This window comes from Plecotus auritus (genome assembly GCF_963455305.1).
Source record: "Plecotus auritus genome assembly, chromosome: 6".
Lineage (NCBI taxonomy): Eukaryota > Metazoa > Chordata > Mammalia > Chiroptera > Vespertilionidae > Plecotus > Plecotus auritus.
This window is the reverse complement of record NC_137773.1, coordinates 39,991,444-40,018,391: the sequence shown is the minus strand read 5'-3', so window position 1 is coordinate 40,018,391 and position 26,948 is coordinate 39,991,444. Positions and strand designations below refer to the sequence as shown.

The 26,948-nt window shown below is 41.8% G+C and overlaps 1 protein-coding gene across 2 annotated transcripts in view; it reads left to right on the top strand.

The window, feature by feature from the left end:
• The window catches only part of UIMC1 (ubiquitin interaction motif containing 1), an 86,628-nt gene extending 64,394 nt beyond the window's left edge, over nt 1–22,234 (top strand). The window contains exons 11-17 of one of the 2 annotated variants that reach the window (XM_080672644.1): nt 9,674–9,730; nt 15,232–15,310; nt 17,647–17,818; nt 19,152–19,215; nt 20,449–20,491; nt 20,772–20,828; nt 21,012–21,484. In XM_080672644.1, the coding sequence (XP_080528770.1) occupies nt 9,674–9,730; nt 15,232–15,310; nt 17,647–17,818; nt 19,152–19,215; nt 20,449–20,491; nt 20,772–20,784 (428 nt within the window). In that variant the 3' untranslated portion in view covers nt 20,785–20,828; nt 21,012–21,484. Of the gene's footprint in view, nt 1–9,673; nt 9,731–15,231; nt 15,311–17,646; nt 17,819–19,151; nt 19,216–20,448; nt 20,492–20,771; nt 20,829–21,011 lie in introns of both variants that reach the window. The other variant, XM_080672643.1, reaches the window with a different exon arrangement.
• Nucleotides 22,235–26,948: the final 4,714 nt, after the last annotated feature.

Here is a 26,948-nt window from a genome sequence, read left to right as displayed (position 1 = left end):
CTTCTGCCAATCCATGAACATGGTATGTCCTTCCATTTGTTTATGTCTTCCTCTATCTCTTTTTTCAATGTCCTGTAGTTTTTCGAGTATAGGTCTTTTACGTGCGTAGTTAAGTTTATTCCTAGGTATCTTAATTTTTTTGGTGCAATGGTAAATGGGATTGTTTTTTTCATTTATCTTTCTGTGTGTTCATATTGTTGTATAAAAAGGCCGTAGATTTCTGGGTGTTAATTTTGTATCCTGCCACATTGCCAAATTCATTTATTAGGTCTAGTAGTTTTTTGATGAAGTCTTTGGGGTTTTCTGTGTATAGTATCATGTCATCTGTGAATAAGGACAGCTTTACTTTTTCTTTTCCAATATGGATGTCTTTTATTTCTTCTTCTTGTCTGATCGCTATGGCTAATACTTCCAGTACTATGTCGAACAGGAGTGGTGAGAGTGGGCATCCCTGTCTTGTTCCTGTTCTTAGGGGAAATGAATTTAGTTTTTGCCCATTGAGTATGATGTTGGCTGTAGGTTTGTCATATAGGGCTTTTATTATGTTGAGGTATGATCTCTATTCCCACTTTGCTGAGAGTTTTTATCAAGAAAGGGTGTTGGATTTTGTCATGCTTTTTCTGCATTAATTGATATGATTTTGTGATTTTTGTCTCTCTGTTTATGTGATGTATCACATTTATTGATTTGCAGATATTGTACCATCCTTGCATCCCTGGAATAAATCCCACTTGGTCATGGTGTATGATCTTTCTAATGTATTGCTGAATCCGATTTGCTAGAATTTTGTTGAGGATTTTAGCATCTATATTCATCAAGGATATTGGCCTGTAGTTCTCTTTTTTTGTGGTGTCTATCTGGTTTTGGGATTAGGGTAATGCTGGCTTCATAGAAGGAGCTTGGAATTGTGCCTTCCTCTTGAATTTTTTGGAATAGTCTGAGGAGGATAGGTTTTAGTTTTTTGAATGCTTGGTAGAACTCCCCTGTAAAGCCATTCGGACCAAGGCTTTTGTTTGCTGGAAGATTTTTTATTGCTGTTTTCAATTTCTTTGGTAGTTATCGGCCTATTCAGGTTTTTTTGATTCTTCTTGGTTGAGTTTTGGGAGCTTGTATTTTTCTAAGAATATGTCCATTTCATCTAGGTTGTCCATTTTGTTGGAATAGAGTTGTTCATAGTATTTTTTCATAATCGTTTGTATTTCTGTGGGATCGGTTGTTACTTCACCTCTTTCATTTCTGATTTTGTTTCTTTGGGTCCTCTCTCTTTGCTTCTTGGTGAGCCTGGCTAGAGGTTCATCAATCTTGTTTATCCTTTCAAAGAACCAGCTCTTGGTTTTGTTGATCGGTTGTATTGTTTTTTTTTTTTTTTTGGTCTCTATGTAGTTTATCTCCGCTCTAATCTTTATTTCCTTCTTTCTGCTTGCGCTGGCCTTTTCTTGTTACTCTCTTTCTAACTCTTTGAGTTGTAGGGTTAGGTAATTTATTACCATTGTTTCTTGTTTTTTTGAGGTAGGCCTGTAGAGCTATGAACTTCCCTCTCAAGGCTGCTTTCACTGTGTCCCATAGATTTTGGATTGTTGTTTTCATTGTCGTTTGTTGCCATGATGCTTTTTATTTCTTCTTTGATCTCTTTGGTAACCCAGTCATTGTTAAATAACATGCTATTTAGCCTCCAGGTGTTTGTTTGTTTTTAAAATTGTTTTTATTGTAGTTGATTTCTAGTTTTATGCCATTGTGATCAGATAAATTGCTTGATATGATTTCTATCTTCTTGAATTTGAAGAGACTTTGCCTGTGTCCCAATATGTGGTCTATCTTTGAAAATGACCCCTGTGCACTTGAGAAGAATGTATATTCTGTGGCTTTGGGATGAAATGTTCTGAAGATGTCAATTCCATCTGATCTAGTGTGTCATTTAGGATTGATATTTCTTTGCTGATTTTTTGTTTAGAGGATTTGTCCAGTGGTGTTGGTGGGGTATTAAAGTCCCCTACTATGACTGTATTGCTGTTAATATCTCCCTTGATATCCTCCAGAGGTTTTTTTTAATGTATTTGGGTGCTCCTGTATTGGGTGCGTATATGTTTACCAGAGTTATATCTTCTTGTTGGATTGCTCCCTTTAGTATTATAAAGTGACCTTCCTTATCTCTTGTTCTGTCCTTCACTTTGAGATCTAATTTGTCAGATATAAGTTTTGCTACCCCAGCCTTTTTTTTCATTTCTATTTGCCTGAAATACCTTTTTCCATCCTTTCACCATCAGTCTGTGTGAGTACTTTTTTCTGAGGTGGGTTTCCTGTAGACAGCAGATATATGGGTCATGTTTTCTTATCCACTCAGCTACCCTATGTCTTTTGATTGGGGCATTTAATCCATTTACATTTAAAGTTATTATTGATAGGTACTTTTGTTTGATGCCATTTTTTTTTTTTTAATGCCTGTGTTCCTTCTTCGCTTCCTATTTCTTCTTTTTACAGCAGACCTTTTAGCATTTCTTGCATTGCTGGTTTGGTGGTGATAAACTCCCTTAGTCCTCTTTTGTCTGTGAAGCTCCTGATTTCACCCTCAATTTTGATTGATAGCCTTGCTGGGTACAATATTCTTGGATTCAGACCCTTCCTTTGCATGACTTTGTATATTTCATTCCATTCCCTTCTGGCCTGATGTCTTTCTGTTGAGAAATCAGTTGCTAGTCTGATGGGGGATCCTTTGTAGGTAACTTTCTGTCTCTCTCTGGCCGCTTTTAAGATTCTTACTGTGTCGTTGGTGTTTGCCAATTTAATTATAATGTGCCTTGGCATCGGTCTTTTGGGGTTCATTTTGTTTGGGACTCTGTGAGCTTCTTGGATTTGTGTGAGTTTTTTCTTCCCTATATCAGGGAAGTTTTCTGTCATTATTTCTTCAAACAGATTTTCTATTCCTTGCTCAGTTTCCTCTCCTTCTGGCACCCCTATTCTGCGGATGTTATTTTGTTTCATGTTATCCCAAAGTTCCCTTAGGCTCTCTTGTTTTTTAAGCTTTTTGTTCTTGATGTTGCTCAGTTTGGGTATTTTTTCCTACCTTGTCTTCTAGCTAGCTCACTGATGCGGTCCTCTGCTTTTTCTAGTCTACTGTTGATGCTTTCTATTGAGTTCTTTATTGCAGTGATGTCATTTTTCATTTCTTCTTGGTTCTTACACATATTGTTGAGTTTGTCTTTCAACCTTTTCAGTGACCTTATGACGATTTCTCTGAATTTTTTCTCTGACATATTGCTTGCCTCCATTTTGTTTACTTCCTTTTCTGGTGATGCCTTCTTTTCTTTCATCTGCAGGCTGTTTCTTTGTCTCCCCATGATCTCTTCTCTCCGGGTGTCTGGTTATGTAGCTCTCTCTCTCTCCTGCCTTGACTTAAAGGCACAAAATGCAACATAACAAGGTTCAACGCACAAGGCACTGAACACAAATGTATTCACGATACTAATAACCCAAAAGAGGATTTGGGAAAAAAAGAAATAAGGAGAAACCAAGATGGCGGCATAGGTAAACACCTAAACTGCTGCCTCGCACAACAATATCAAAACTACAACTAAAAGACAAAACGGACACCATCCAGAACCACAGGAAAGCTGGCTGAGTGGAAATTCTACAACTAGAAGGAAAGAGGAAAGCACATTGAGACTCAGAGGAACTGCAAAAGGCTGAGGTATGGAGACGCATGCGCGCGGAGAAGATGGGCAGCTGAGTGCACGGGCGCCGTAGTGCGTGGCTGGCTTTCTCAAGCAGGAGGGAGATGGAAGCTCCCGACTGCACTGAACTCCAGTCCCGGGCGAGACTATGGGAACCCAGACTCATTTGGGGGGAATCTGGACTGTCAGGAAAAGAGAAAGCACACTGAGACTCAGGGGAGCTGCAGAAGGCAGAGGTCTGGAGGTATGCATGCGCAGGGAGGACTGACTGCTGAGTGCATGGGCGGCTGAGTGCACGGCTGGCTTTCTAAAGCGGGAGGCAGACGGAAGTTCCTGACTGCGCTGAACTCCAGTTCCGGGCGAGTTTCTGGAAACCCCGACTTATTCGGGGAGAAACTGGACTGTCTGGCAGTGGGTGAAACTCAAGGGCAGCTTTCTCTCAGAGGTGCTTGCAGCGATTACCGAGGGACACTGAGACCCAGGGGCCTCATAGGGCCGGGCTGACGGGAAGCCAAGGCTGTCTGCTCCACCCTGAGACTCCGCCTTCTCCAAGCTGAGCACAGAGGCTTTTGCAATTTTGTAAGTCTTATCTCATAAGGGTGTCTCCAGCACAGAAGTTCTCCCAGCATAGACACAGCTGATCCTCACAGCCAATTGGCCTGGAGGTCAATTCCTCCCAGTGATACCAACAACAATCAAGACTTAACTACAACAAGGCTGTGCACACAGTCCACAAAGGGGTGCACCAAAAGTGTCCACCTCAGGTAACTGGGGGAGGCTGATCCACTGGGCCATATAGGACAACTAGCACACAAAGCTACTCTACCAACTCAGGGAAGCAGCGAAAATGTGGAGACAAACAGATCACAAATTAAAGAAATGGAGGAAAGCAAACGACTGGATATAGAGTTCAAAACCACGGTTATAAGGTTTTCCAAGAATTTCCTAGAAAAGGCCGATAAATTTAGCAAGACCCTGGAGGATATGAAAAAGGACCAACTAGAAATTAAACATACACTGACTGAAATAAAAAATATTATACAGAGACCTAACAGCAGACTAGAGGACCGCAAGAATCAAGTCAAAGAGTTGAAATACAAAGAAGCAAAAAACACTCAGCCGGAAAAGAAAAAAGAATCCAAAAAGTTGAAGATAGTGTAAGGAGCCTCTGGAACAACTTCAAGTGTACCAACATCTGAATTATTGGGGTGCCAGAAGAAGAGAGAGAGCAAGATACTGAAAACCTATTTGAAGAAATAATGACCGAAAACTTCCCCCACCTGGTGAAAGAAATAGACTTACAAGTCCAGGAAGTGCACAGAACCCCAAACAAGAGGAATCCAAAGAGGACCACACCAAGTCACATCATAATTAAAATGCCAAGAGCAAAAGACAAAGAGAGAATATTAGCAGCAAGAGAAAAACAGTTACCTACCTACAAGGGAGCACCCATACGCTTGTCAGCTGATTTCTCAACAGAAACTATGCAGGCCAGGTGGGAGTGGCAAGAAATATTCAAAGTGATGAATAGCAACAACCTACAGCCAAGATTGCTCTACCCAGCAAAGCTGTCATTCAGAATTGAAGGTTAGATAAAGAGCTTTACAGATAAGAAAAAGCTAATGGAGTTCACCACCACCAAACCAGTATTACATGAAATGCTGAAAGGTATTTTTTAAAAAGAGGAAGAAGAAGAAAAAGGTAAAGATAAAAATTATGAACAACAAATACATGTCTATCAACAAGTGAATCTAAAAATCAAGTGAATAAAAAATCTGATGAACAGAATAAACTGGTGAATATAATAGAATCAGGGGCATAGAAAGGGAGTGGACTGACAATTCTCGGAGGGAAAGGGGTGTCGGGGGTGCGGGAAGAGACTGGACAGAAATCGTACACCTATGGATGAGGACAGTGTGGGGGAGGTAAGGGCAGAGGGTGGGGTGGGAACCGGGTGGAGGGGAGCTATGGGGGGACAAAAGAGGAACAATTGTAATCTGTGCAATAAAGATTTATTTAAGAAAAAGAGGATTTGGGGATAAAAAAAAAGTTCAACAATGATATTAAGAAAGGGAAAAAGTAAGAGAGAATAAAAAAGAAGGGGGAAAACACTATTTGTATGGGGAGAAAACTTCAATAGAACAACAACTAATCCAAAACAAATGCAAACAAGTAACACCCAGATATGAATGCAAACTACAAACAACAACTAAAATAACAAGCAAGAAGAGGGAAATCGGAAGCAAAAAACAAAAAGAGAGAAACAATCACACAAACAAACAAACAAACAAACAAACCAATCTAATGAACAATCAAACTAACAACAGCAATAGGACAGAGAGAAAGAAGGGAAAACAAAATAAAACAAATAAAAACAACAAAAAAACAAAAAAAAGGGAAGAGAAAAAAATTTGGATAGTGAAGGAAGAGAAGAGAAAAGTGTGTATGGACTTGGAGCAGGGGATTGGAAATTAGATATATAAGTAGGATGAATTTTTAATGGGGTAAAAAGAAGGAATAGGGAAAATCTAAAGCAGGAATAGGGTAAGAGAAACAGGACAATAAAAGGGGAAAAGTGAGGAAGAGAGTGTTGGCATAAAGGTAAAGTTGAGATAGAGTGAAATGATGCTAAAGGAAAAATGAAAATAGAATGTAGAACACTAATCCCAAAATAAAATAAAGAGAAAATAAAATGAAACTTTAAAAAAAGGTAAAATAGTAGTAGTAATAATACTGATTAAAAATAAAAATATAATAATTAAAAGGGTAAAATCAAGTGAGAAAAACAATTTAGTTTCTTAAGTAAAAAATAAAAATGTGCAGTAGTGAAGGTCATTCACTTCCTCTACTGTTCTGTTTGGCACGCCTGTTTCCTGTCAGGTAGTCAGGACAGTATTGAAGTTCCCTGCGTTCCACAGCTCCTCTGTGTCGTACGCCACAATCTTATTTTCAACCAGGCAGTATTTCTTTGTTACTCAGCCTACCTGTGGTTGTATTTACACAAGAGTCAATTTGTGATTCAACCCCTGGGTGGCAGTGTTTCTGTATTGACATCCGGTGCTATAAGTCCTCTCTACCTAGTATTTAGATTTTGTTTCCCCTGCCGCACTTAATACTGGTTTGGGGGTATGGACTGCCCCAGAGCTGGTTTTCTGATCATTTCTCCCCGCTCTGATCCCCAGGTTCCACAAAAACAACTTTCCCCTGCAGTCTCTGAGAGGGTTTTTAATTGGGTGATCCTGTGTACTGGGCTTAGTAATCAAAAGCAAGGATTTAAAGAGAAAAAAAAAAAAGAGCCAGAGTAAGTGCACGAACTCGTGACTTTTGCTCCGGCACTGTGCGACTCTGCTCATGTCTCTGTGCACGTCTTTTTCCCCTGGCACAGTGCAGCTGGTTTACTGGTAAAGCTTCAGTCTGCCTTTTTGTGCCCAGCCCAGCTATGGGTTGATTTCTAGAGTTCTTTTCTACCAGCAGCCCTGTGGACCCCCTTCCACATTCACAGACTACGCTGGCCCCAATGTCCGCGGCAGCGGTTTTTCTGGGGCGCAGACTTCCTCTGAACCTCTAAATCCCACTGTGTGCCTTTCTCCCTTCATCCTGGATCGCAGACCTCACCTTTCTCTGGTCGAAATCTGACCTTTCCGTGAGAAGGTGCAGAGCTCGTCCGAGTCCGTGTATTCGCGCTGTTTGAGACGGGGTGTTTGTGGGTTCACTGCTGATCTCTGGGTGTAGTGGTTGTAGGGTCCCTGGTGGTATCCGATTCTTCCCTGCTTGAAGGTAAGGCTAGGCTTCCGATCACAGTCACTCTCCACTTCAAGATGGCGTGGTGTCTGTGGCAGAGCCGGTTGCTCCGGGAGAGATTTCAGCAGCAGTGGAGGCTGCCCGGTCAGGGGAGCCTGGTCTGGCAGTCCCCAATAGTCCCTTGGAATATAGCTGTCCCTCACTCACAAATAGACACTCCCCTATGTCCACACACTCTCCTTTCGTTCTCTCACTCACACACTATCTTGCAGCCTGCCTTCCCGTTGGCAGCCATCTTCCTATCCTCCTTTCAGTCTTTATTTTGAATTCCTGCATAGTATTTTATCCTGTATTTGAACATTAGGTCATTTAAATTTTTTATTGTTATAAATAATGCTTTGTTAAAATATCTTTGTTTTGCAATCTCATCTAAATTCACATGATTCCTCAGAGTAGATTCCCAAAGTATAATTAATGGGTCAGAAGATATGAGTTATTTTAAAATTCTTGATATATATTGTCATATTGCTTAAGTAAAAATTCCAGCTGTTAAAGAAAAAGATTGAGCTATATATTTTATACACAAGTACTAGTAGGAACTAGATATACACAAAAACTAGTAGGAACTGTTTTTCTAAGACCTCTAAATTATTCAATACCTCATGGACTGAGAAAATATAAAAAAACAACAACCAATTAGACCAAAGGAGTTGAATATATTTTTTTCAAAGAAGATATACACGTGAAAAGATGATCAACAACATTAGTCATTAAGGAATTAAAAGTTAAAAAACACAGTGAAATAACACCTTATACTCAGTAGGATGGCTCTTAACAAACCTGAAAATAACAAATGTTGGTAAAACTGTGGAGAAATTGGAACCCCAGTATATTGTTGGTGGCAATGTGACATGATGCAACCACAGTGGAGAAAAACATAATGAAGTACTGACACATGCTATAACATGAAAACATATGTGAAATGAAGGAAGCCAGTTGCAAAAGCCCATATATTGTATGATTCCATTTATAGGATATGGCCAGAATAGGCACTCCACAGATTAGTGATTGCCTAGAGCTGAGAGTTTGGGGGAAAATTGAGTATGAATATTAATAAGAACAGATTTCTTTTTCAGTTAACAAAATGTTCTAAAATTGATGTGGTGATGGTTGTACAACTCTGTGGATGTACTCAAAACTATTGAATATATGTGAATTATAGCTCAATAAAGTTTTATATTGAAACAAAAATGAATGATGACAGCAGAGTCAGGATGGGTATTGGAGGTATGAGGATAGTGGAAAAGATGTGAAATAGACTCTGGGAGAGTACAAGAATATACTGACTATGGAACATAGTAAGATTGGTAGGCAGTACTTGAGGGGCCTCTTGAGGTTTGTGGACTTAAATATAATGTGAGCCCAGTTGGCATTGTTGTGCTGCTTAGGTAGGAACAAATAATAGGTGGAGTGCTGGACTTAACCAAAATTGGGTTTTGCCAGGGAGTACAAAAGAAATTAGAAATAAGTTGAGGGAATACTCAAGGGAATGATTAGATAACCGTGAGATCTAACTTAGGAAAGAAGGAAATTGAGAACATAAGAGGGTAAAGAACACTGAAAAAAGTGATAGTTTGGAATTAGATATCCTAGAGAGGCTGAGAAATTATTGGAGTTAGGGTATTTAGAGGGAGTCAGTTAGAAAAGATCAGTGGTGGTGATCAGAAAATGGGACATCTGAAATTGAGAGCTTGCAAGGGGCACTATTATTATTAACAGGCTCAACCAGGGTTTCTCATTGGAATCACGAAACATAGACAATGAACAGATTGTTATCCTACTTCTCTCAAGGATGGTACAAAACTGGTACCAACCATTCTAAATGCAGCGGACAAAGATTAACTCATCACATACAATGTATGCCTCAGGGCATTAGGCTTACTTCTCTCTCAGAACCCCCCTTGAGAAAGGCTGGGATGGTTATCAAGGAACTGAGAGGCAAGAGCATTTGATGCATCATACCTTAGGTTGAAACCTATAAAATCTACAACTTGATATGCTTCAGTGTAATACAGTATATAGATATTGAAATCACCAAGAATGATGGCAGGAGTGGTGAAGAGAAAGACAGTGATATATTAAAATTTTCAGTGAATGGTCGGGAAATGTGGGTGGCTGGTAGAGGGCAGGTGACCAGGAGAACAGGCAGTGACTACTTCAGGGTTGGGTAGCACGGGTAACACCTGATTTGTGCTTCAAACTAGGTTTTTCCAGTAAGCTGGAAGCAACGAGGAGGAAGAGGATATCTACCCCAACTCCAGGTCAGTAGTACTGTGGTGTAAGGAAGAAGAAACAAGCCAGTATTTGAGAAGGTACAAGGCAAAGAAGTATCATCAGAGGACAGCCATCTTTCAGTGAGAGCAAGAAGATGAAGAGAGTGCTCAGAGGAGGTTGAGAATGTCATCAGGGGGGTGGAAGTGGGGGTTGTTGATCACTGACAGGAATTCCAGAAGGCAGAGTCATTTTGAGAGTAGAAGTGGATGATTGGGTCAGATTAGAAAAGTCCTCCCAGATGACAGATTAGAGTTACGTGGGGATAAGAGATGCCAGGGAGGCTTGGATTTCTTGTGGTGTCAAGGTAAACAAACTTAAGGCATGTATTATCCTGGTTATCTCTTAAAGGAGCAGTGCTAGCGAATAGAACTGTCTGTAATGACACGTGAAATGTGGCTCATGGAACTGAGCTAAATTTTAAATTATATTTAACTAGAGGCCCAGTACACGAAATTCATGCGTGGGGGGGGAGGGGGAGAGGGGGCCCCTCAGCCTGGCCTGCACCCTCTCACAATCTGGGACCCCTCGGACATCCCTCTCGCAATCCGGGACCGCTGGCTCCTAACCGCTTGCGTGCCTGCCTACCTACCTGATTGCCCCTAACCCCTCTGCCTGCCTGCTGGATTGCCCCTAACCACTCGCCTACCGCCTGATCGCCCCTAACCATTCGCCTGCCTGCCTGATCGCCCCTAACCACTCTGCCTGCCTGCCTGATAGCCCTAACTGCTTGCCTGCCTGATCGCTCCTAACCACCTCTGCCTCACCCTCTGCTTCAGCCCTGCTGCTGCGGCTTCATCCGGAAGGACATCCAGAAGGTCATTCAGCTGTCTGGTCTAATTAGCATATTATGCTTTTATTATTATAGACTAGAGGCCCGTTGCAGGAAGATTCCTGCAATAGGGCTTCCTGCGGCAGTCTGCTTCCCTCCCTTCTCCACCTCCCCGCCTGCTTCCCTCCCTTCTCCACCGCCCCACTTGCTTGCTTCTCTGCAGCTTTGCTCCCTTCTGCAGCGCTTGGCTTCCTTCTACGCTATCTTCAGTCTTCGCTCTGCACCTGGATATGCAAATTAACCGACATCTTGGTTGAGTTAATTTGCATACTCACTCCTGATTGGCTGATGGGCGTGGCTTGTGGGCGTAGCGGAGGTACGGTCAATTTGCATGTTTCTCTTTTATTAGATAGGATTCTAATTAAGATTTAAATTTAAATAGCCACATTGCTATTAGGCTAGTTTCTTAAGGGGAGGTCAGCAGCATTGAGGCAGGCAGCATGCAGGTGAAGTGTGCCTTTCCTTCTTCCTCTTACAGCCCACTGAGGAAGTGCCTGGCTGGGGGAGGGGCACTTTTAATAGGAACATACACAAGTCTATGGCCTCCTGCTATTTTCTGCTGAGGTGGTTTTGAGGTTGAGGGAGATAAATTGAGAATGACAAATCTCTCTTCTTTGTATATATAATTTCTACTCCTCAAGGAGCCATTTGTTTCACTGTTATAGTTCTAGGCCATATGTTTTATTTGTGATTGCCTGTCTTTGGATTTTTGGAAACAAATGTGCTGATATTTACATAGTATTGATAATTGTTCTATAATTCTTTGGTTATTTGCTCTTCATTCTGTTTGTACAAATCAGTATGGGAACCACTTAAAACTAAGACCTAACCCAAATTTTAGACAGGCTGATAAGTGCTTATCCTAAGGATGGGCTTAAATCTTTGGCTAAGGCTAAAAAGTAAGTCTGGAGGAATAATAATGATAATTACAATTAACAACTTATGTTTGATGAGTGCTTTCTGTGGGCTGGAAACTCTTACAGCTTATTTGGATTACCTGATGTGATTCTTACCAAAACTCATGAGGGTAGATGCTGTATCATCTCATTTTGTAGATAAGTCAAACTAATACTCAGGTTATTTGCCTATGATGATTAGCTAGTAGAGTCCCAATTTGGACACCATTTTGTCCAACTCTAAAGTTAGTGTACTTTATTCCACCAGGCATTGCTGCTTCCTTTTGTCTTAGCCGTGCCAAGGCAAGTCCCAAGGGCAGCTCCTTAGGGTGTTTTCATCTCTCATGTCTTAGTGATATCCTTCCTCTCCTCCATTTTGCTTACCTTGCCTGGTGGTTGTTTTCCTGGTGGTTGTTCTCAGACTCCATTGTTCCCTTTTGAAATCTTTGGCTGTTGTCACCAGCAGCAAGGGTTTTGGATTTCAGTTTCATACTGAATTCTCTGCCTGCTACTAGCTGAAATGACTGTCCCAACCCTCATAAACTGGAGTTGGAAGCTCCTTGTAGAGCAACTTATACTTTTCTGTTCCTTTGTAGGGAAAACTTAGCTGCAGGGCCCAGTCCGGTCCGTCCTGATTCTAACATTAAATAATAGAATTAGCATGTGGTTCCCAGCAATCTGCCAACTCTCTCCCCTCAGATTCTTTTCCACCTGCCTACTCACTTACTACTTATCACTTTTTCTCTTCCCATCCTTTACCCTTTTATTTTCCAGGAGAGGCAGCCTGCTCTTATAGAAGAACATATGCTTCTTTTACGTCAGACTTGTATTGGGGTTTGTTGTTGTTGTTGTTTTGGCTTTGTGATCTTGATCAGTTATTTAACATTTCATCATCTATAAAATACAGATAATGACATATGCCTTGTAGGATTTTGTTCTAAGGATTGAGATTATGTTTATAAAGTCTCTGGTACAGAGCAGGTCCTCATAAAACAAGAGCTCTTTTTTTCCCCTTGAATCTATTGCTATGATTTAATTGGCAAATATTTATTAGTGTCTAATATGTGCTAGATTTTGCTGAGGATGCTGAAGAGATCAAAACAAAACTCAGAATCTCTAAATTCAGAAAGTTGTATGATGTAGAAAGGAGACTGATATACAAACAAATAACAACAGAAATGTGCTAAGTGCAATAGTGTTATATATAAAGTGCTAGAAGCAGTTTTTTTCCAGCCCTGTCTGTGGAGTGGTTTCCAAGTATTTCTTTTGGAAAAAATACTGGGTAGTCAAGATGGGGGAACAAATGGAAAGAGAGAGAGAAAAAACAACCCTTAAAAGTTTTTGTAATCTGTGAGATGCCAACCTTTTAAGAATTGATTTTAGCAGTGCCCTTGATAAAATCTCTCATGAAGCCCTTGTACATAAGATGGAGAAATGTGGGCTGGCTGATAGAGTAGTAGGAGGATTTGAAGGCTATACAACTATGTCCAGGATATTTTTCTCCTGCAGTACTTTATTTTTACTTATAAAATCTCTGGGTTGGAAGGAACCTTAGAAATAGATTACCTACTTTCTTTGTACTCTGCTCTCTTTTTCTCCCTTTTAATTCTTAATTCAACAGTACAGAAAGTATATGGTGAAAAACATACCATCTTCCTAATGCAGTCCTCAAGTGTCGCTGTCATCCTCCCCAGAGACAAACACTATTAATAGTTACTTGTGTGTATCATCTTGTTTTATTATGCATGTCTCTTTACAATTGGTGTTATAGCTAGTTGAGTGTATATGTTGTCTCCCTTAATACATTGTAAGCTCCTTAGGACAAGAACCCCACCTCATAATTTCCTATATCTCCCCAAATTACTCACATATTGAAGATTCTTTGTAAATATGTATGAAGATGCTTGTCATATATGCAGATGACACAAAACTGGAAAAGAGAGCTAATAACATTAGATGACAGAATCAATATTGCAGATGAACTTGACAGACTGCAGTGTTCACCTGAAAAGAATAGGGACATTCCTGGCTTGTGTGGCTCAGTTGGTCAGGCATTGTCCCATGTACCAGAAGGTTGCCGGTTCAATTCCTAGTCAAGGGCACATGCCAGGTAGGGGGCATTCAGGAGACAGCCCATAAATGTTACTAGCATACTCTCACATTTTCGATATTTCTATTTCTCTCTCTCTCTCCTTTCCTCTTTCTCTAAAAATCAGTAAATTATTACCAAAAAAAAAAGAGCAGAGACAAATATAAAGTTCTGTGTTTAAGCAGGGGGGCGGGGAAATACACAACAGCATAGTTATCCAAGTATAGAGTTAGGAGATTTGTCTTGATAACATATTATTTGAAGACTAGAGGCCCGGTACACGAAATTCGTGCACAGGGGTGTGTGTCCCTCAGCCCAGCCTGCACCCTCTCCAATCTGGGACCCCTCGAGGGATGTCCCACTGCCCGTTTAGGCCCGATCCTACCTCACAGTCCAGGACTGCTGGCTCCCAACTGCTCGCCTGCCTGCCTTCCTGATTGCCCCTAACCACTTCTGCCTGCCAGCCTGATCACCCCCTAACCACTCCCCTGCCAGCCTGATTGATGCCTAACTGCTCCCCTGCCAGCCTGTTTGCCCCTAACTGTCCTCCCCTGCAGGCCTGGGCACCCCTAACTGCCCTCCTCTGCACGCCTGGTCACGCCTAACTGCCCTCCCTTGCAGGCCTGGTCCCCCCCAACTGCTCTCCCCTGCAGGCCTGGGTCCCCGCCAACTGCCCTTCCCTGCAGGCCCAGTCGCCCCCAACTTTCTTCCTCTGCTGGCCTGGTCACCCCTAACTGCCCTCCCTGCAGGCTTGATTGCCCCCAACTGCCCTCCCTTGCAGGCCTGGTCCCTCCCAACTGCCCTCCCCTGCTGGCCATCTTGTGGCGCCCATCTTGTGTCCACTTGAGGGCAGCCATCTTTGACCACATGGGGGTAGCCATCTTGTGTGTTGGAGTGATGGTCAATTTGCATATTACTATTTTATTAGATAGGAGGATAGAGGCCTGGTGCATGGGTGGGGGCCAGCTGGTTTGCCCTGAAGGGTGTCCCGGATCAGGGTGGGAGTTCCCTTGGGGCGTGGGGCGGCCTGGGCGAGGGGCCTGTGGTGGTTTGCAGGCCAGCCACGCCCCCCGGCGACCCAAATGGAGGTCCTGGTATCTGGGATTTATTTATCTTCTATAATTGAAACTTTGTAGCCTTGAGCGGAGCCAAGCCTCCTGCTTGCTCCGTGGCTGCAGCCATCTTGGTTGGGTTAATTTGCATACTCGCTCCTGATTGGCTGGTGAGTGTGGCTTGTGGGTGTAGCGGAGTGATGGTTAATTTGCATATTGCTCTTTTATTAGATAGGATGATTGCGGAGGGTAGGGGATGGACCTTAATTGCCTTAAGTTCAATTTAAGTCAGTGAGAATTTTGGTTGGAAAGATATAAATCTCTCCCTCAGATACTGCAGGTTGGGGTAGTACACAAAAACCTGTCTTGGTGTGGACTAGGTTTTTAGGTATCATGGCAAATAAGTGATAAATAGATCTCATTAGCAAATACGGACATATCTTGTAGCTGGCAGTTTCAGTACATATGTTACAGGTCTTATTCTCTGTACTAGAAAGTCAGAAGTTTCTCAGACAGTGCACGTCTCCCAGTGGAGTAGGATTTTAAATCTTGCTATACATTTTGTCTTTTATATTCAGAGTCTACTGCTAACTGATAGTTTTTCTTCATTTTTTGTTGAAAGTGTTGACTTGGAGACAAATAGAAGCCCAGAGCAAGAGGGACAGTGGAATAGTGGCCCAGACTTCCCTAGACATTGAGAAGTAAGTATGTATGCTGTGTTTAGGGAGCTCTTGTTTAATATACCGTTGCTTGGATCAAATAAAAAGACCAATTTTTCTCTTACCCTGGGTTTCTTTGGCCTGCCAATCACTTCATTGCTTGGATGACTGAATTTATTATTCCCATTTTATGTCAATGTATGTGGCCTCTGTATATCCCTTTTTATTACCCTAAAAAATTCTGCTACCCACTCCACTTCCACTTTGCTCTTAACTTTAGAATCAGCATAAGTGAAAATAGTAAAGCTAAATTTCAATGTTAGTTTTATAAAACGGTTTAGGTATGGTGATTTAGTAGAATACAAGAAAGCAAGAAAATGTGTCACACATACCAAATTGAGGATGTTGAGTTATGTTACTCATGTCTGCAACTTTAATTTTAACATTATCTGCCAAAATAAACTTTATTCTTTATAACAAAATGTGTATGTGTCTGTGTAATCATTTATTATGTACAGTTAGCCCCACCGTTTTGGCTGCATTAAACTAATTTTAAAATTAAAATGTTTTTCTTTGAATTTGCATCTTGGTGTTTTGGGGAAGCAGTGAGCTATTTTGTGATATAATGATAACAGAAGTTGAGTTGCAAAAGGTTGGGCAATATAGAAGACTTCCTTGGGTTGTGGGTTGCAGTTTGACAAGAAAGCACATTTTAAGGGGTTGGGTTTGAGTGCTTTCTTCCAATAGTAAAAATATTACCAATAGTACATTAGGGCAGTTAGTCATTAGGCAGAAACGTTTACCTTAGAAACACAGATTTAGACCCTACATTTTAGAGTTTCCTTCCCTAATCCAGTTGAGCAGAGTTGATCCCTTGCTCCTTTTGGAATCACTGTCATGTGGACATTCTTCTAGGACTGTGTTCATCACAGTGTATTGCAGTAATTTTGTTTTGTTCATTTTTGACATTTCTGTTTCCTTGGCCAGGTTGTTAGTTATATGAAGGCAGATACTTGCCTTCATTCATACTCTATTCTTCAGCATCAAATAAAATTTGTATGAGACAGCAACAACAATAAAACCTATTTGTTGAGTGCCTAATACTGTGTACTAGTCATTGTGCTAGGTGCTTTATTTACTATATAACTCTTACAGTAGCTTTTACGGCAGTTATCCTTTTTTCTTTTAATAAAGAAACTAAAGAGAAATTGTAAGTAACTGGTTGAGATCATGAGGGCAGAACTGACAAAGCCTACTTGGACATGCTCCTTCCTCAGTGATGCCATCTTTCACATAGCAGGAGATTAATAAATGCTTTTTGCATTAACTGATAAGCTGTGCAGGGTTCACTGGTCTACTTTTCTCATAAGGAAGAGTTTTACTTGCATTCTCCAAGATGATTAAATACTTGAGACTTATTTCTTCTATTTTAAAAACCTCTAGAGAAATTCTTCCTTAGAGCCAATCCAAATTTCCCTTGCTGTAGTAATTGAGTTGTAACTGCCAGAAAGAGAAGTCTAAAATAGCAAACTTTGAAAAGTTTTCTTTAGCTTCTTAAAACTGAGATGATCTTGAGTCAGCCAGACCTGGCTTCTGACAATTATTAGCTAATGGACTTTGGGGGAGAAAAGTACCTTCTTAGTAGGGCTGGAGATTAATTGAGAAATTGTGTTTAAAGCACCTTCAACCATTATTAAATACTTAATAATTGTTCATTTTCTTCCTTTGTTCTAAATTATTCCATTTTCACCAATGTCCAGTTATCCTTACAATTTCATCTCTTTCCACAAACTCAACTGTTACAAAATGATAAAAAATAACTATGTGTATGAAATCATGCAGAAGCCTTTGGCAGAACCACAAGGTTTTGGTAACTTCCTAGTTGATGTTGCAGGTTGTAGAATTAAGGAAGTCAGCATATGGACAGACTTGATTTACTAATCAGACAATTTCATCTACCCTGGTAAAATTGACATCTTGGTTTAATGCTCTTGGTGCTCCCTTTTCTGTCTAAATTTTAACTTCCCTTTGAAAAAACAATTACGCTTAATTTCAGAAGAGTTTGACAGATTATTTTATGTCTGAAGAGCAATCAACATTGTTTGAGATAGTTAGAAGTGCTGATTTTATTACCATCCCACGGCTGCAACAGCAGGGTACAGAGAAACAGCCAGGGAAAACCACTAATCACTCAGTCCTTTTGATTGTCATTGGGTTAGTTTTATTGGCGGCCCTGCTGAGCAACTCTGCATTGGTTGACATGTCTCCTCCACAGAATAACTTTGAGACATAAAAACATGATTTGAGACATATCCAGGAGCCCAGTGGCAAAAGCAAACCTTAAAACTGCTTTTTCTCTCTTTCTTCTGATTGGCTAGGAATGAGAAGTGTTATCTATGTAAATCCCTGGTCCCATTCAAAGAGTACCAATGTCATGTAGAGTCCTGTCTCCAGCTTGCAAGGGATGACCAGGGCGATGGGCCTGCAGAGAGTGGGAGAGTATACTCAGCTGAGGAGGGGAAGCAGTGGCAGTGGCTGAAGAACCCAAAGGTATGTGGAGTGTTTTAACAGGAAAGGCTACCTAACCTTCCACAGTTCTGTTCTGGGTTTTTTCTCCTCTCTTTTCTCCCTTCTTTTCTTCTGTTTATCTTGAAACAAGATTTGTACTTTTAAAAATGTTTTTTTCTTTTAATTAAAAATAATATGTGTTCATTGTAGGAAATACGGGAAGTAGTTTTTTTTAAGTATGAAGATACTGAATGTAAACTATAATCAAAAAAATTAAGATAAATGAAAAAGTATGAGGAATCAGGGGACATTATTAACTATAATTTCTTCCAGTATTTTTTTCTATGTATTTTTAATGTAGTTGGCTCCATACTGTATATGTGTGTGTGTACACTTAACATTGTAGCATAAACACCTTTCTTGGTTTATTTTTAAACTGTTTTTAAAAATTACTCTTAATGTTTGTATCACACAGTCACTAGTAATCATTTTCGTTATTGAACATTCAGATTCTTTCCATTTCTTCTGTATTATAAGACTGTGTTTAAAACATTAATCAGTCTTTGTACCACTGGTTATTTTCTTAAAATAGATTTCCTAAAGTGGAATTCTCAGAGCAATGGATATAAACATTTAAAAATCTCGTGAAACATATGTCAAATTGCTTTCCAGAAAGGTTATACAATCATACCCCCACTGCCAATATGTGCGATCAGCTCTCTTGAACGCTTTTTGTGCCTGGCCTTAGGAAGCTGTGGCTCTGGCCTCTGGTTGCTGGGAAGATGGATGTGCTTTCTGGGCTTTGTGATTAGAGATTAGGAAGAGCAAGTCTTGGCTTAGAGAGAAAGATAAAACAGCAGCTCCGTATTATAGGCTTACATAGCAATCACTGTATGCTAAGATGAAGAAGCCATTATCTGTCATGACAGAAGAAAGCAACCCCTGTATGAATGGGGTGGTTTGTGGTGGTGATTTGGAGTTGGGTTTTATAGGTATGTGCTTATACTATAGAGCCAATTTATTCTTCTTATCACTGCCCCTAGAATTTACCTCAAAATTGTCACTTTCTATTTTAAATCTCTCAAAATGTATCGTAGGTCAAAGGCTACTTGTGTTTAATATGATCTTGGTGGAATAATTTGCCTTCGCTCGAATTCGTTCTAAGATAATATTGGCATAAAGATGTATTCTCTTCATCATGGTTTGCTTTTTAACTTGTGTACCCTCATTTATTAGAAAGCAAAAGACTTTCTTAGAGGTGCGCCTCCACACCTCTTTCCTTAGGAGACAGGTGTGATCTGGGCTAAGGAAGTTGTATTTTAGATTCTCTGCTGTGAGGTAACCCTTCCCTTTCATCTATTTATCTCTGCCACAGGAAAAAGGCCACAGTGAAGGCCGACTCCTCAGTCTCTTGGAACAGTCTGAGCACAAGACTGCAGGTGAGGAACCCAGGACCAGTTTTCTGGGCTTTTGGCCAAGGCCTTCAAGTGAAAAGAACCACTGCCAACTCCCTATTTGTTAAGAGTTGTGTGGGTACACATTTCACCTAAGTAGCAAGCCTTTGGGACTCGGTCTAGGTCATATCTCCCTAAGAAAGATGGGGAGATAGCCTGTCTTATTCATCATGCATTCCATTTCATGTTTTATGAAGCCTAAACTTCCAGGACTGCCTGTTGAACTGGGAAAAAACATTTCCAGATGACAGGGCAATGACACAAGCCCCAAATACCTTCTAAAGCAGAGGTGGGGAACCTTCTTTCTGCCAAGGACCATTTGGCTATTTACAACATCATTCACAGGCCATACAAAATTATCAACTTAAAAATTATATTACTATGAAAAAAAGTGCCTAGATTTATTGAATTTCAAGTCCTGCCTGTGGTTGCCTTGGCAGAGCCAGACCAAATGATATGACCGATAGGCCAGATGTTCCCCACTCCTGTTAAAGGGACAGGCATGGGAAATCAGACATACCGATGTTACTGCCTCCTTCTAATGTTATATAATTCATTCATATGTTACCTTTAGCTTAGTGTTCCAACCTATGCTCCTGAGGGATTGTAGGAAGTAATTCTGTCTCTTGGTGCCTAGTATTTAGGGATCAGAGTAGATTGGTTACAAGCGTTGCATAGAATTAATAATACCAACTTCACAGATTGTAAGGATTATATCTAGTAAAACTCCAAACATATTCCCTGGCACAAGTAGGCCCTGGATAAACGTTAGCTGCTACCATTACTGTGGTTGTTATTAGTTGCTGTTGTTAAAATTCACCAGATGCAGATGGAAGAGGAACTTTTGCTTAAGGCTTTCTGATGACTAAAAAGGCAGCCTCTCTGAGTTCCATGTCCTGCTGTCTCCAGATCAGCAGGTTGTGATTCTCTGCAGATGGCAGATTTCCCTTGGCAACTCCTTGTTCCTCAAGTCCAGATTTGAAGTAGATTTATTCAGAGGTTGTTTATTTAAAAGTGTTCACCTCCATACTTCTGCAGCTGAGTGTTGGATCCTAAATGCTCACATTCCATCCGTCTGGGGATTGGAGATTAGTCTGCAGCCACGTGGATAAGCCTGATGAAAAGCAGTGCCCAGAATACAAGAAGCACATGATCAATGAGAAGTGCTATGACTACAACACTACTAACAACATTATTACTTTTTCTCTCCTATCACAGATGCAGAGATAAAGACCAAGTTTTCAGAAACAGTGGCCTTCAGGTGAATTGGGGTGTGCATTGAAGTGTGGCTGTCAGCAGTTCTAGAGAAGTAGAGGCCTAGTCCTGGGTTCTGTGAATAGTATGATAGTCAAAATGTAGAAGGTAGAAATAACTGTGGATCTCTCTCTCTCTGCCTCTGTGACCCCCTATATCTTAGCTAAGAATGGAATAGTAGCTCAGTTCACTTACGGTGTTAAAACAAACAGCAAAAGCTATTTCTTACTCCTCTCTACCTCTCTATCCCCACCCAACCCTGCTCTTCTGACTGGAATTTCAAGCAGCTTGGGAATTTGAATCTGAATCCTCATCCTCTTACTGTATAACTGTGTGGCTTTAAGGTATATGATTTACCCAATGTCCTCATCTGTAAAAGGGGAATGATATTACTTATTTGGTTGGATGATTACAAAGATTATGTGAATGAATAATATATGTAAAAACCCCTGCTACAATGCATGGTGCATGCTTAGTGCTTATTAGTAGGTGAATATTGAATTCTAAAATTTTTCCTTTCTCTCTAGGGTACCCTCACCAGGAATGGAAGAGGCAGGCTGCAGCAGAGAGATGCAGAGTTCCCTTGCACATCTGGACTTAAATGAGTCTCCCATCAAGTCTTTTGTTTCCATTTCAGAAGCCACAGATTGCTTAGTGGACTTTAAAAAGCAGTTTACTGTCCGGCCAGGTAGCCGGACACGGTCCAAAGCAGGCAGAGGAAGGAGGAGAAAATCCTGAATTTCTAGGGTCCGAAGGTTGACAAAACCATTAGCAATAAGGATGGACCATGGTCATTAAGCTTTAGTGGCTCCCAGTTTATTATTGAGCAAGTTTTGACCGGCATTTTCCACCACCAGCACCCACTCAGTATTCTGATTTTTGTGTTTTCTATGATCTATACAGACAATTGTGTATAGTATTTGGTTTTATAACAGTCTGTTTGAATTCACTTATAGTTAAAAGAAAATTTAAATATATTTATATATGTTTGTATGAAATCTTATTTCAATGAGATGGAGATCTTCTTTTCCCCCCTCTGTGTTATAAGGTTTTGGGTACGGATATTTTAATTGTGGGGCTAGTTCTCAGACTCATAAATTACATGTTTCTGAATGAAAGTTTTTACTAGTCTTTGATATACTACCTGATATTCACTGAATGTGTAATGCACGGTTCCAGAACACTGTGTGGTTATTCCCTTGACCTTTTCTTTTTAATCTATTTTTATTGATTTCAGAGAAGAAGGGAGAGAGAGGGAGAAAACAGTGATGAGAGAGAATCATTGATCAGCTGCCTCCTGCTTGCTCCCCATTGGGAACAAAGCCCAAAACCCAGGCATGTGCCCTGACCAGGGATCGAACTGTGACATCCTGGTTCATAGGTCAATGCTCAACCACTGAGCCACACTGGCTGGGCCCCTTGACCTTTTCTGACATTCTGCAAGGTGCCAGTTCATTGAATCCTACTCCTTATTTATTTCTCCCTATTATTCAATGACCTGTTACTTCATCTCATTGCCTCACCCAGTTAAGAATTCTCAGCCAGCCCTGGCTGGGTGGCTCAGTTGGTTGGAGCGTCACCCTGTACACCAAAAGGTTGCAGATTTGATTCCCAGTCAGGACACATACTAGGTTGCAAGTTCGATCCCCAGTTGGGGGCATGGATGGTTAGGCAACCGATTGATGTTTCTCTGTCACATTGATGTTTCTCTCTCTCTCCCTTCCTCTCTCTAAACATATCCCTGGGTGAGAATAAAAAAAAAAAAAAAAAAGAATTCCCAGCCAGAGCATAGGACCTTTGAGGGATCTGTCCTGCCATTCTTCTCAGGAATTTGTAAGTGAACACTCTGTTTTTAGTTACTTCCTATGCTATTATTTTCCTTTGTAGATTAACCAGTGGGGATGCCAGGCATATTCATTTGTTAAAACCACGATTGGTTCTCTTGCTGTCAGAGGTCATAGCAGTAACAGGAACTAGGTTCTGTTTTAAGTACATTAGTAGAAAGTACACATTCTCAGTCACATTGCCCAGGAGCTTTCAGAGCAGAACAGAGATGTGGTCTGTTCTCAGTGCATAGGCAGTTGTGGAGTGTGTTGGATGGCAGAAGCAACTACCTGAGGAAGACGTTAGAAAAGCTAGCTTTGGCCCAAACAGACTTGAAGATGTAATGAAAGACTGTGGGAGATGGTTACTGAACAGGAAAGGATCCTGGGACAGGATGAACAGGAACACAGTCAGACTTTCCTAACTTCTGATTTATCAAGTCCAAAGTTACCTTTTCCTTTATTTAAAACTAGAGGCCTGGTGCATGAAAATTCATACACTGGAGGGGGGCGTCCCTCTGCCCGGCCTGCCCCCTCTCACAGTCTGGGAGCCCTCAGGGGTGGGAGGCAACCCGGCGATCAGGGGAAGGCGACACCCCCATCACACCTCTGCTGCTGCCACCACTGCTGGCCGTGCAAGCCTCGGCCGGACCTGGTTACCTGAGCCTCAGGTGGCCCTGGGCAGCTGGGCAGTCGCCATCTGAGGCTTGCCTGTGCCTCAGGCCTGCCCTGGGCAGCTGGGCAGCTGACATCCAAGGCTTGCCTGCGCCTCAGGCCAGCCCTGGGTAGCTGGGGGGCTGAGGGGACTGGGGGCTCCAGAGGCAGGTGCCCCAGCGGGGCTGAGGGGACTGGGCGCCGACATCTTGTGGTTGTGGGTACTGCCATCTTTGAGGGCATGGCAGTCAATTAGCATATTCCTTATTGGCTGTGGGCACTGCCATCTTTGTGAGGGCATGATGGTCAATTAGCGTATTTCCTCTTTATTAGGATGAAAATGAGGTGTGTGTTAGGCTGGGGAGTTGAGAGAGAGCTAGGATGGAAGGCACAGCACAGGCCTTTAGGAAGGCACTGTTTCCTGTCTGGGTGCCTTGCACTCAAGATCTCTGTTAGAAGGCAGGATGGTAGGTTCACTGTCTATTCCTTCCATGTCTTGGTGCCCTGATATTGAGGCCAACATCACATAATAGCAGTTATTTTATTTTTCTTTTAATTTCTTTATTGATTAAGGTGTTACATATGTGTCCTTATTCCTCCATTACCTCCCATGCCCCCCACTCATGCCCTCACCTCCCTGTTGTCTGTGTCCATTGGTTAGGCCCATATGCATGCATACAAATCCTTTGGTTGATCTCTCCCCTTTACCCCTTCCCTCCCCTACCTTTTGAGGTTTGACGGTCTGATCGATGTTTCTTTGTCTCTGGAACTGTTTTTGTTCATCAGTTTATATTGTTCATTATATTCCACAAATGAGTGAGATCATGTGATACTTATCTTTCTCTGACTGGCTTATTTCACTTAGCATAATGGTCTCCAGTTCCATCCATGTTGTTGCAAATGGTAGGAATTCCTTCTTTTTTTTAGCGCAGCGTAGTATTCCATTGTGTAAATGTACCACAGTTTTTTAATCCACTCATCTGCTAATAGCAGTTATTTTTTGACAACTACTATGGTTCAGGCAATGTATGTGCCTTCATTTAATCCTCACAGCAATCCTGTGAGGTAGTATTATCCTTCCCAAATTTCAGATGAGGAAACAAAGGCTGAGAACAAATAAAGCCACTTTTTGTCCATGGCAATGACACTACAGTGCCCCTCCTCTTCACTCCTAAAGAAAATGTCATATTTTGATTCTAGTATTGATTATTTTCCTGTTTGCCTTCTAATGAAAATTAGTTTATCAATTATGTCCCATTAGCTTAACTCTCACTAGTCTTCTCATTAAATAGCAATTTATTGGAGGTAGAGTTCTATAAATAGGGGATAGTATGTTATTTCTTGCCTAAAGATAAGAAAAGAGAAAGGCTGATTCTACAAAGTGAATTATTTAGCTTAAAATTGAGCAATCTACTAGAACCTGGGTCAGTGGCAAATTATTGGAGGAGGGTGTGGAATAATAGGGAGTCAAGGGGAAACAGCCAACTTGCCAGTGTCTCACCCCTCCCCCCACTCTTTTTGGTACAGGCTGCTTATTTGTCTTATTACTCCCATAGTCCTGTGGGAGGGCATTATTGAGACAGTGAAGAGATAGTCATTGGAGAGTATCACATCAGCCTGAGTCTGAACCCCTGCTTTTGATAAAAGTTAACCTCTTTGAGATCTAGTTTCCTTGTCCATAAAATGGGGGAAAAAATCTTACAGGGTTCTCAGAGTTAAGATAATGTGTATAAAGGCATAGTATCAATCACATAGAGGATGGTGAGGAAGTGACAGTAGTTGCTATTAAACAAGGTGCTAGTTTTGTATGTCATAAGTAGTGTTACAGTGAGAGGTGGAAAAGCCAGAGAGAGAGGTGGGGTGCAGATGCAGGAAGAAACGGTTCTTAGAGGAACAAGCCCTCCACCTTAGCTCCATCAACCGCCAGCCTTCCATAGCACCCTTGAACTCTGGGCAATTAGAACTCTCCTAGGGATCCTGGTGGGCTTTTTGCTTCTTCCAAGAGGGAAGCCCCTGTTCTGCCAGTGTTGTGGACTCATGGAGATTTAGGAAGCTCCGTGAACTTCACAAGCGGTTGCCATAACCTGGGAAAGAAAAGGGGACGTCTCTGTGTTAGGCATTATGATTCTTTCCTTTCACCCTTCCAATAGCCCTCTAGCAGAAGCAGTGCCTTGCCCGTTTCTCCTGGGTACTCAGCATTCTTGTACATACCCCGCATGGTCCTATTGCAGGAACCTGTGACTGCCCTGTGACTGCCATAGCACTTCTCTAGGCTTGTGTGGCACAGGCTCCGATTTCCTCTCAGTTTCAGAAGACCTGGACTATTGAAGTTGTGACAAGTAATTAGGGCCCTGAAGCAGCCCTCTGCCAGTGAAAGATGGAAGTTGGAGGATAAATACCACAGCTTCCTCGCCTCTCAGTTGGGTTCATTCTAAACAGTTCTATAGGGCTTAGCTCCCAGCAGCAACTTGATTACATACTGTCATTGGCTTCCTTCCCTTCCTACCTCACTGCTCACTCCCCTGCCAGTGCTTACTGGATCAGGGCTGGGACCAGGGTGAGGGGTACTCACTCTTGGGTTCATATAAGGGTGGGGTTGACACGTCCGTGAACTTGGAGGGCCTTTTTACATTTTGTAGCAGGACACCCCACATGAATCATTCTAATCCCAGCCCTGGCCTGGATCGCTTTCCAATTAAACTATTTACACTCAAATTTGATCTAATTCTGGGGAACCCAAACTAAGGCAAATCCTATGGGGAAATTAGTCTCCATGTTTTACACATGGACAAACTGAGGCTGAGAGAAGTGAAGAAGCTAAGGTCCTACAGCTGGTAAATGGAATGGTATTTGAACTCAGGTCTGCCTGACAGCAGAGCTCATGCTCTGTACTTCACTATACTACCTCCCACCTCTCCCTTAAGTAACAAAATCTCAGTGGAGATTTCAGGTTTGGATGGGCTCTTTCTCACCTGTGAGGGCAGTCTTGGCTCTAAATTGACTTAGCAGGGTGAAGGGAAGGTGGGTAGCACTAAGTGGATAGAAGTATCAGTGGGAAGATGGAGGCATTTGTAAACCCAGTGGAAAGGCTGAAGCCATATGCACTAGGAAGGCAGGAAGAAGTTACTGATTTCCTCTCAGTTTCAAAAGCCCTGGACTATTGAGGTTGTGGGAGGGCTCTTCAATTTAACAAAAATTAACACCCTATTCCTTGTCAGGCCTAGAAGTGAGCTCTGGAGCTCTAAAGATGAGTAAGAAGCATGTGCTTGGAGCCCACAGTTACCAATGCAAAGATGGGAGAAAATACTTGACACTATGGTACCCATAGGCCACACCCAGCTGGGGTTAGGGCCGGGAGGAATTACCCAGGAAGGTTCCTCAAGCCTTGATGATGACTGAAGTGTAATTTAAAGGTGGAAAGGATGGAAAGGGCAAAGAGGGAGTCATTCTAGACAGATCAGCATGAACAAAGACCTAACAGTAAAGCAGCTTGATGGGTATAAGAGAACTGCAAGGCATAGCCTAGTGAAAGGGCATGGAGGGAACTGTGGGGAGCTTATGGAGGGCCTGTTTGCCTTGTTGCGAAGACACTGTCTGCTGTGAGAAGCAAGCCTGGGAGCAGCTCAGAGCAGGGAGGGTCTGGCTCCTAGCCCAGCAGAACTCTAGCTGTGCCCCACCTTTCCTCCTGTTGACCTCCTCTCCCCATTTCTCAGTTCCTTCTGGGTAGCTCAAATTTTATCTAATTCTGGGGAACCCAAACTAAGGCAAATCCTGTGGAGAAATTAATCAGGATATGTCCTTCCGCTTGTTGGTCAGAGGCCATCTGGTGTCTGAGAATTGCTGGCCACTACTGTGCCTAGGCTACAGCAAGGACTATCAGCTGTTCACAGACCTCAAGTCCAGGTTGCCTCCTCCCTCCAAAGGCCCTGACACTCAGCCTAGGGTTCTGGGATCTCTGCTCCTGGGGAATGGACACACATTTCCAGA